The 10,424-nt window shown below is 33.6% G+C and overlaps 1 protein-coding gene across 1 annotated transcript in view; it reads left to right on the forward strand.

The window, feature by feature from the left end:
• The first annotated feature begins 489 nt into the window (after positions 1 to 489).
• LOC148065757 (protein unc-119 homolog A-like) overlaps positions 490 to 10,424 on the forward strand; it is a 12,293-nt gene continuing 2,358 nt past the window's right edge. Inside the window, exons 1-2 of the mRNA XM_087807310.1 lie at positions 490 to 612; positions 9,517 to 9,630. Coding sequence (XP_087663436.1) covers positions 495 to 612; positions 9,517 to 9,630 — 232 coding nt within the window. The 5' untranslated portion in view covers positions 490 to 494. The remainder of the gene's footprint in view (positions 613 to 9,516; positions 9,631 to 10,424) is intronic.

Genomic DNA, 10,424 nt, shown 5'->3' on the forward strand with positions numbered 1-10,424 from the left:
ACAGACAAGCACTCAAATCTGTAGTGCTCGCATACATTGCTTATTATGGTAATGTATGTATAGAAAATATATGTTTGTCATGACTTATGTAGACTGAAGTAGACTACCTGAAGAATACACTCAGGAAGTTTCATGAAATTCTATTGTGTACTTTCAAAATAAAGGCCCTTTAAATATACTCGTATAAATATATTCTTGTTTTGTTTTATTTGGGCGGAAACGCTTTAGGTTGATTTATTATTATTTTTATAGAAACTCTGATTCTGGTTGGTCGTGAAACTAAACGGTTCTGGTTCTGGTTGTTTCTCGTGGTTTCATTGAAGACGCGCCTCCTCCTCGACCATCTGCCCTCATGTTCCAGAGACTTCATGGATCATGAGGTGGATTTAAGGAGCGGATCAGGACAGGAGTCCTGGCGGGTCCAGGAGGAGGAGCGAGATTCTCAGGATCTATTCCTGCAGCACCGACGCTGATAATCCACAGACGCCGCAGACATGAAGGTGAAGAGAGGCTGCAACCCCGCAGAAGTCCCGGAGACCAGCGAGGAGGACCTGCTGGGCAGCCTGGTCATCTCGCCCGAGGACGTGCTGGGTCTGCAGAGGATCACCGAGAGTGAGTGGATCCCATAAGGTCGAGGATCCGGAGAAGATCCGGAGACTAGTTTGACTTAAAAAAAAAGATCCTTTTTCTTGTTTCAAACTTGTTTTAAATCCAGATGTTTGACCATCAAGTCTCGATGAAATATTTTATTCACTTCATCGAAGAATCAGATGCTGATCGTCGAACACGCCGTGATGACGTCATAGTGACAAACGCCGTTAACATGGCAACGTGACCAACTTTTTTTAAACATTTACTTTTCAATACTTACTTTTAAAGATCTGTCCATCAACTAATTGATTGACAGCTGACGTTTGACTGCATCATCTTTACCCTCAATCTGAACTTTCACTTTACATTCATGAAGTCTCAATAAGTATTCAAAATAAATATATATTTTTTAGACGTATTTACGACATTTACAGATTAGATTATAAGGCAGGAGAGTCATTGATGCTAACATTTAATTATTTAACATATTATTTGTTTCATTAAAATGAATTTGAAGTCCATTTATACACATCAATGTTTGTTCTTATAATATTTCGATTAAAAAAAAACCTTCTTATTTGTTCGTTTGAAAGTTTGTTGTTAAGTTAAATATGTAACAAATGTAGAATAATTTGATTATTCAAGATAAAGTTGTAATTGTGGAGGCAAAGACACAGAGAGTTCATGTATGAATGGGAAAATGAATGTCACCTGTAACATCAACTGAGCGGCCATGTTTGTTTATCCTTCTCCACCAAAAACTACACAGTCATGCTGTGAGCGACTTATCAACAGTGACTCTGATCCGACTCCTGGGGTCACCGAGGGGTCACTTCAGAGCTCATTAAATAAACACACACATGTTGAAGAAAAACTCTTTTAAATCTTCTGTACGTGTCACTTCCTGCGCCTCCATTGACCCTGCAAGTGTCCGTACATGAAGGTCACCTTAAGAAGATCCTCCTCCTCTGACCTCTGACCCCCGGAGCTGTCGTTCGTCTCGCAGACGTGTCGCAGAATTCCTCGTCTGGTCGTGAAATAGCAGAACTTTCTCCTCCGTCGGCTGTTTTTCTGACCCAGTCACAGCTGGACTGTGTTTGACAAAATATAGTGATACTGTAGTAACAAGTATATATGTGTAGTATTGTCTAAACCAGTCACAGCTGGACTGTGTTTGACACAATATAGTGATACAGTAGTAACAAGTATATATGTGTAGTATTGTCTAAACCACTCACAGTTGGACTGTGTTTGACAAAATATAGTGATACTGTAGTAACAAGTATATATGTGTAGTATTGTCTAAACCAGTCACAGCTGGACTGTGTTTGACAAAATATAGTGATACTGTAGTAACAAGTATATATGTGTAGTATTGTCTAAACCAGTCACAGCTGGACTGTGTTTGACAAAATATAGTGATACTGTAGTAACAAGTATATATGTGTAGTATTGTCTAAACCAGTCACAGCTGGACTGTGTTTGACACAATATAGTGATACTGTAGTAACAAGTATATATGTGTAGTATTGTCTAAACCAGTCACAGCTGGACTGTGTTTGACAAAATATAGTGATACTGTAGTAACAAGTATATATGTGTAGTATTGTCTAAACCAGTCACAGCTGGACTGTGTTTGACAAAATATAGTGATACTGTAGTAACAAGTATATATGTGTAGTATTGTCTAAACCAGTCACAGCTGGACTGTGTTTGACAAAATATAGTGATACTGTAGTAACAAGTATATATGTGTAGTATTGTCTAAACCAGTCACAGCTGGACTGTGTTTGACAAAATATAGTGATACTGTAGTAACAAGTATATATGTGTAGTATTGTCTAAACCAGTCACAGCTGGACTGTGTTTGACAAAATATAGTGATACTGTAGTAACAAGTATATATGTGTAGTATTGTCTAAACCAGTCACAGCTGGACTGTGTTTGACAAAATATAGTGATACTGTAGTAACAAGAATATATGTGTAGTATTGTCTAAACCAGTCACAGCTGGACTGTGTTTGACAAAATATAGTGATACTGTAGTAACAAGAATATATGTGTAGTATTGTCTAAACCAGTCACAGCTGGACTGTGTTTGACAAAATATAGTGATACTGTAGTAACACGTATATATGTGTAGTATTGTCTAAACCAGTCACAGTTGGACTGTGTTTGACAAAATATAGTGATACTGTAGTAACAAGTATATATGTGTAGTATTGTCTAAACCAGTCACAGCTGGACTGTGTTTGACAAAATATAGTGATACTGTAGTAACAAGTATATATGTGTAGTATTGTCTAAACCAGTCACAGCTGGACTGTGTTTGACAAAATATAGTGATACTGTAGTAACAAGTATATATGTGTAGTATTGTCTAAACCAGTCACAGCTGGACTGTGTTTGACACAATATAGTGATACTGTAGTAACAAGTATATATGTGTAGTATTGTCTAAACCAGTCACAGCTGGACTGTGTTTGACAAAATATAGTGATACTGTAGTAACAAGTATATATGTGTAGTATTGTCTAAACCAGTCACAGCTGGACTGTGTTTGACAAAATATAGTGATACTGTAGTAACAAGTATATATGTGTAGTATTGTCTAAACCAGTCACAGCTGGACTGTGTTTGACAAAATATAGTGATACTGTAGTAACAAGTATATATGTGTAGTATTGTCTAAACCAGTCACAGCTGGACTGTGTTTGACAAAATATAGTGATACTGTAGTAACAAGTATATATGTGTAGTATTGTCTAAACCAGTCACAGCTGGACTGTGTTTGACAAAATATAGTGATACTGTAGTAACAAGTATATATGTGTAGTATTGTCTAAACCAGTCACAGCTGGACTGTGTTTGACAAAATATAGTGATACTGTAGTAACAAGAATATATGTGTAGTATTGTCTAAACCAGTCACAGCTGGACTGTGTTTGACAAAATATAGTGATACTGTAGTAACAAGAATATATGTGTAGTATTGTCTAAACCAGTCACAGCTGGACTGTGTTTGACAAAATATAGTGATACTGTAGTAACACGTATATATGTGTAGTATTGTCTAAACCAGTCACAGTTGGACTGTGTTTGACAAAATATAGTGATACTGTAGTAACAAGAATATATGTGTAGTATTGTCTAAACCAGTCACAGCTGGACTGTGTTTGACAAAATATAGTGATACTGTAGTAACAAGTATATATGTGTAGTATTGTCTAAACCAGTCACAGCTGGACTGTGTTTGACAAAATATAGTGATACTGTAGTAACACGTATATATGTGTAGTATTGTCTAAACCAGTCACAGTTGGACTGTGTTTGACAAAATATAGTGATACTGTAGTAACAAGTATATATGTGTAGTATTGTCTAAACCAGTCACAGCTGGACTGTGTTTGACAAAATATAGTGATACTGTAGTAACACGTATATATGTGTAGTATTGTCTAAACCAGTCACAGTTGGACTGTGTTTGACAAAATATAGTGATACTGTAGTAACAAGAATATATGTGTAGTATTGTCTAAACCAGTCACAGCTGGACTGTGTTTGACAAAATATAGTGATACTGTAGTAACAAGAATATATGTGTAGTATTATCTAAACCAGTCACAGTTGGACTGTGTTTGACAAAATATAGTGATACTGTAGTAATAAGTATACATGTGTAGTATTGTCTAAACCAGTCACAGCTGGACTGTGTTTGACAAAATATAGTGATACTGTAGTAACAAGAATATATGTGTAGTATTGTCTAAACCAGTCACAGTTGGACTGTGTTTGACAAAATATAGTGATACTGTAGTAACAAGTATACATGTGTAGTATTGTATAAACCAGTCACAGCTGGACTGTGTTTGACAAAATATAGTGATACTGTAGTAACAAGTATATATGTGTAGTATTGTATAAACCAGTCACAGCTGGACTGTGTTTGACAAAATATAGTGATACTGTAGTAACAAGTATATATGTGTAGTATTGTATAAACCAGTCACAGCTGGACTGTGTTTGACAAAATATAGTGATACTGTAGTAACAAGTATATATGTGTAGTATTGTCTAAACCAGTCACAGCTGGACTGTGTTTGACAAAATATAGTGATACTGTAGTAACAAGTATATATGTGTAGTATTGTCTAAACCAGTCACAGCTGGACTGTGTTTGACAAAATATAGTGATACTGTAGTAACAAGTATATATGGGTAGTATTGTCTAAACCAGTCACAGCTGGACTGTGTTTGACAAAATATAGTGATACTGTAGTAACAAGTATATATGTGTAGTATTGTCTAAACCAGTCACAGCTGGACTGTGTTTGACAAAATATAGTGATACTGTAGTAACAAGTATATATGTGTAGTATTGTCTAAACCAGTCACAGCTGGACTGTGTTTGACAAAATATAGTGATACTGTAGTAACAAGTTTATATGTGTAGTATTGTCTAAACCAGTCACAGCTGGACTGTGTTTGACAAAATATAGTGATACTGTAGTAACACGTATATATGTGTAGTATTGTCTAAACCAGTCACAGTTGGACTGTGTTTGACAAAATATAGTGATACTGTAGTAACAAGAATATATGTGTAGTATTGTCTAAACCAGTCACAGCTGGACTGTGTTTGACAAAATATAGTGATACTGTAGTAACAAGTATACATGTGTAGTATTGTCTAAACCAGTCACAGCTGGACTGTGTTTGACAAAATATAGTGATACTGTAGTAACAAGTATATATGTGTAGTTTTGTCTAAACCAGTCACAGCTGGACTGTGTTTGACAAAATATAGTGATACTGTAGTAACAAGAATATATGTGTAGTATTGTCTAAACCAGTCACAGCTGGACTGTGTTTGACAAAATATAGTGATACTGTAGTAACAAGAATATATGTGTAGTATTGTCTAAACCAGTCACAGTTGGACTGTGTTTGACAAAATATAGTACTACTGTAGTAACAAGTATACATGTGTAGTATTGTATAAACCAGTCACAGCTGGACTGTGTTTGACAAAATATAGTGATACTGTAGTAACAAGTATATATGTGTAGTATTGTATAAACCAGTCACAGCTGGACTGTGTTTGACAAAATATAGTGATACTGTAGTAACAAGTATATATGTGTAGTATTGTATAAACCAGTCACAGCTGGACTGTGTTTGACAAAATATAGTGATACTGTAGTAACAAGTATATATGTGTAGTATTGTATAAACCAGTCACAGTTGGACTGTGTTTGACAAAATATAGTGATACTGTAGTAACAAGTATATATGTGTAGTATTGTATAAACCAGTCACAGCTGGACTGTGTTTGACAAAATATAGTGATACTGTAGTAACAAGTATATATGTGTAGTATTGTCTAAACCAGTCACAGCTGGACTGTGTTTGACAAAATATAGTGATACTGTAGTAACAAGTATATATGTGTAGTATTGTCTAAACCAGTCACAGCTGGACTGTGTTTGACAAAATATAGTGATACTGTAGTAACAAGTATATATGTGTAGTATTGTCTAAACCAGTCACAGCTGGACTGTGTTTGACAAAATATAGTGATACTGTAGTAACAAGAATATATGTGTAGTATTGTCTAAACCAGTCACAGTTGGACTGTGTTTGACAAAATATAGTGATACAGTAGTAACAAGTATATATGTGTAGTATTGTCTAAACCAGTCACAGTTGGACTGTGTTTGACAAAATATAGTGATACAGTAGTAACAAGTATATATGTGTAGTATTGTCTAAACCAGTCACAGTTGGACTGTGTTTGACAAAATATAGTGATACTGTAGTAACAAGTATATATGTGTAGTATTGTCTAAACCAGTCACAGCTGGACTGTGTTTGACAAAATATAGTGATACTGTAGTAACAAGTATATATGTGTAGTATTGTCTAAACCAGTCACAGTTGGACTGTGTTTGACAAAATATAGTGATACTGTAGTAACAAGTATATATGTGTAGTATTGTCTAAACCAGTCACAGCTGGACTGTGTTTGACAAACTATAGTGATACTGTAGTAACAAGTATATATGTGTAGTATTGTCTAAACCAGTCACAGCTGGACTGTGTTTGACAAAATATAGTGATACTGTAGTAACAAGTATATATGTGTAGTATTGTCTAAACCAGTCACAGCTGGACTGTGTTTGACAAAATATAGTGATACTGTAGTAACAAGTATATATGTGTAGTATTGTCTAAACCAGTCACAGTTGGACTGTGTTTGACAAAATATAGTGATACTGTAGTAACAAGTATATATGTGTAGTATTGTCTAAACCAGTCACAGTTGGACTGTGTTTGACAAAATATAGTGATACTGTAGTAACAAGTATATATGTGTAGTATTGTCTAAACCAGTCACAGTTGGACTGTGTTTGACAAAATATAGTGATACTGTAGTAACAAGTATATATGTGTAGTATTGTCTAAACCAGTCACAGCTGGACTGTGTTTTACAAAATATAGTGATACTGTAGTAACAAGTATATATGTGTAGTATTGTCTAAACCAGTCACAGCTGGACTGTGTTTGACAAAATATAGTGATACTGTAGTAACAAGTATATATGTGTAGTATTGTCTAAACCAGTCACAGTTGGACTGTGTTTGACAAAATATAGTGATACTGTAGTAACAAGTATATATGTGTAGTATTGTATAAACCAGTCACAGCTGGACTGTGTTTGACAAAATATAGTGATACTGTAGTAACAAGTATATATGTGTAGTATTGTCTAAACCAGTCACAGCTGGACTGTGTTTGACAAAATATAGTGATACTGTAGTAACAAGTATATATGTGTAGTATTGTCTAAACCAGTCACAGCTGGACTGTGTTTGACAAAATATAGTGATACTGTAGTAACAAGTATATATGTGTAGTATTGTCTAAACCAGTCACAGCTGGACTGTGTTTGACAAAATATAGTGATACTGTAGTAACAAGTATATATGTGTAGTATTGTCTAAACCAGTCACAGCTGGAATGTGTTTGACAAAATATAGTGATACTGTAGTAACAAGTATATATGTGTAGTATTGTCTAAACCAGTCACAGCTGGACTGTGTTTGACAAAATATAGTGATACTGTAGTAACAAGTTTATATGTGTAGTATTGTCTAAACCAGTCACAGCTGGACTGTGTTTGACAAAATATAGTGATACTGTAGTAACAAGAATATATGTGTAGTATTGTCTAAACCAGTCACAGTTGGACTGTGTTTGACAAAATATAGTGATACTATAGTAACAAGAATATATGTGTAGTATTGTCTAAACCAGTCACAGCTGGACTGTGTTTGACAAAATATAGTGATACTGTAGTAACAAGTATATATGTGTAGTATTGTCTAAACCAGTCACAGCTGGACTGTGTTTGACAAAATATAGTGATACTGTAGTAACAAGTATATATGTGTAGTATTGTCTAAACCAGTCACAGCTGGACTGTGTTTGACAAAATATAGTGATACTGTAGTAACAAGAATATATGTGTAGTATTGTCTAAACCAGTCACAGTTGGACTGTGTTTGACAAAATATAGTGATACTGTAGTAACAAGTATATATGTGTAGTATTGTCTAAACCAGTCACAGCTGGACTGTGTTTGACAAAATATAGTGATACTGTAGTAACAAGTATATATGTGTAGTATTGTCTAAACCAGTCACAGCTGGACTGTGTTTGACAAAATATAGTGATACTGTAGTAACAAGTATATATGTGTAGTATTGTATAAACCAGTCACAGCTGGACTGTGTTTGACAAAATATAGTGATAATGTAGTAACAAGTATATATGTGTAGTATTGTATAAACCAGTCACAGCTGGACTGTGTTTGACAAAATATAGTGATACTGTAGTAACAAGTATATATGTGTAGTATTGTATAAACCAGTCACAGCTGGACTGTGTTTGACAAAATATAGTGATACTGTAGTAACAAGTATATATGTGTAGTATTGTATAAACCAGTCACAGCTGGACTGTGTTTGACAAAATATAGTGATACTGTAGTAACAAGAATATATGTGTAGTATTGTCTAAACCAGTCACAGCTGGACTGTGTTTGACAAAATATAGTGATACTGTAGTAACAAGTATATATGTGTAGTATTGTCTAAACCAGTCACAGCTGGACTGTGTTTGACAAAATATAGTGATACTGTAGTAACAAGTATATATGTGTAGTATTGTCTAAACCAGTCACAGCTGGACTGTGTTTGACAAAATATAGTGATACTGTAGTAACAAGTATATATGTGTAGTATTGTCTAAACCAGTCACAGCTGGACTGTGTTTGACAAAATATAGTGATACTGTAGTAACAAGTATATATGTGTAGTATTGTCTAAACCAGTCACAGCTGGACTGTGTTTGACAAAATATAGTGATACTGTAGTAACAAGTATATATGTGTAGTATTGTCTAAACCAGTCACAGCTGGACTGTGTTTGACAAAATATAGTGATACTGTAGTAACAAGTATATATGTGTAGTATTGTCTAAACCAGTCACAGCTGGACTGTGTTTGACAAAATATAGTGATACTGTAGTACCAAGTACATTCACAGTTGTGTGCACGATGTGATCGGAACCTGGTCTCGATTGATTCGTCAAGAATGTGCAACAATCAAACATCCAAAGTCTTCCTGACGTCACGAACATCTGATGGAAGCGTTTATTTACGTGAGACAGTGAAGGCAACACGTTGCCCTGATGTGATTTATTATCACTGGTGTAGCAAAGTAACACAAGATGAAATGAAGATCTTTTAATGAGTAGAAAAATAAATGTACTTGTTGTTTATAACATTTTAACATGTTATATTCCTATAACTAATCAATATATTCCGGTAGTTAATCCACTAACCTCTGGTCTCTCCTCCAGATTACCTGTGCAGACCAGAGGAGAACGTGTTCAACATCGACTTCACTCGCTTCAAGATCAGAGACCTGGAGACCAACACGGTTCTGTTCGAGATCACAAAACCTCCGTCCACAGGCCAGTCCTGCCCGTTATTATTAGTGTGATTATTATCATGTTAATTATTAATATTATATGTATGATTATTATCATGTTTATTATTATTATTATATGTATAATTATTATCATGTTTATTATTATTATTATATGTATGATTATTATCATGTTTATTATTATTATTATGAATATGATAATTATCATGTTTATTATTAATATTATAAGTATGATTATTATCATGTTTATTATTATTATTATGAGTATGATTATTATCATGTTTATTATTATTATTATGAGTATGATAATTATCATGTTTATTATTAATATTATATGTATGATTATTATCATGTTTATTATTATTATTATATGTATAATTATTATCATGTTTATTGTTATTATTATATGTATAATTATTATCATGTTTATTATTATTATTATGAGTATGATTATTATCATGTAAATTGTTAATATTATGTGTATGATTATTATCATGTTTATTATTATTATTATGAGTATGATTATTATCATGTTTCTTATTAATATTAGTAGTAATGATTATCATAATCGTTATTATTGTTATTATTAGTATGATAATCATCATCATAATAATTATTATTGGTGTAATTAGTATGATTATCATCATCATTATTATTATCGTTATTATTAGTTTGATTATCATCATTATTATTATCTTAACTGCTTCTTTACTGTATCATTGCCATCAGAATATTTGATGGTTGCATTTAACTTTTATTATTTAAAAGTTTAAAGATTCAACTAATATACTTCCTTACTTCTTTCCGGGTTGCAGTAGT

Source organism: Callionymus lyra, chromosome 14, assembly GCF_982586985.1.
Source record: "Callionymus lyra chromosome 14, fCalLyr1.hap1.1, whole genome shotgun sequence".
NCBI classification, from domain to species: Eukaryota; Metazoa; Chordata; class Actinopteri; order Syngnathiformes; family Callionymidae; genus Callionymus; species Callionymus lyra.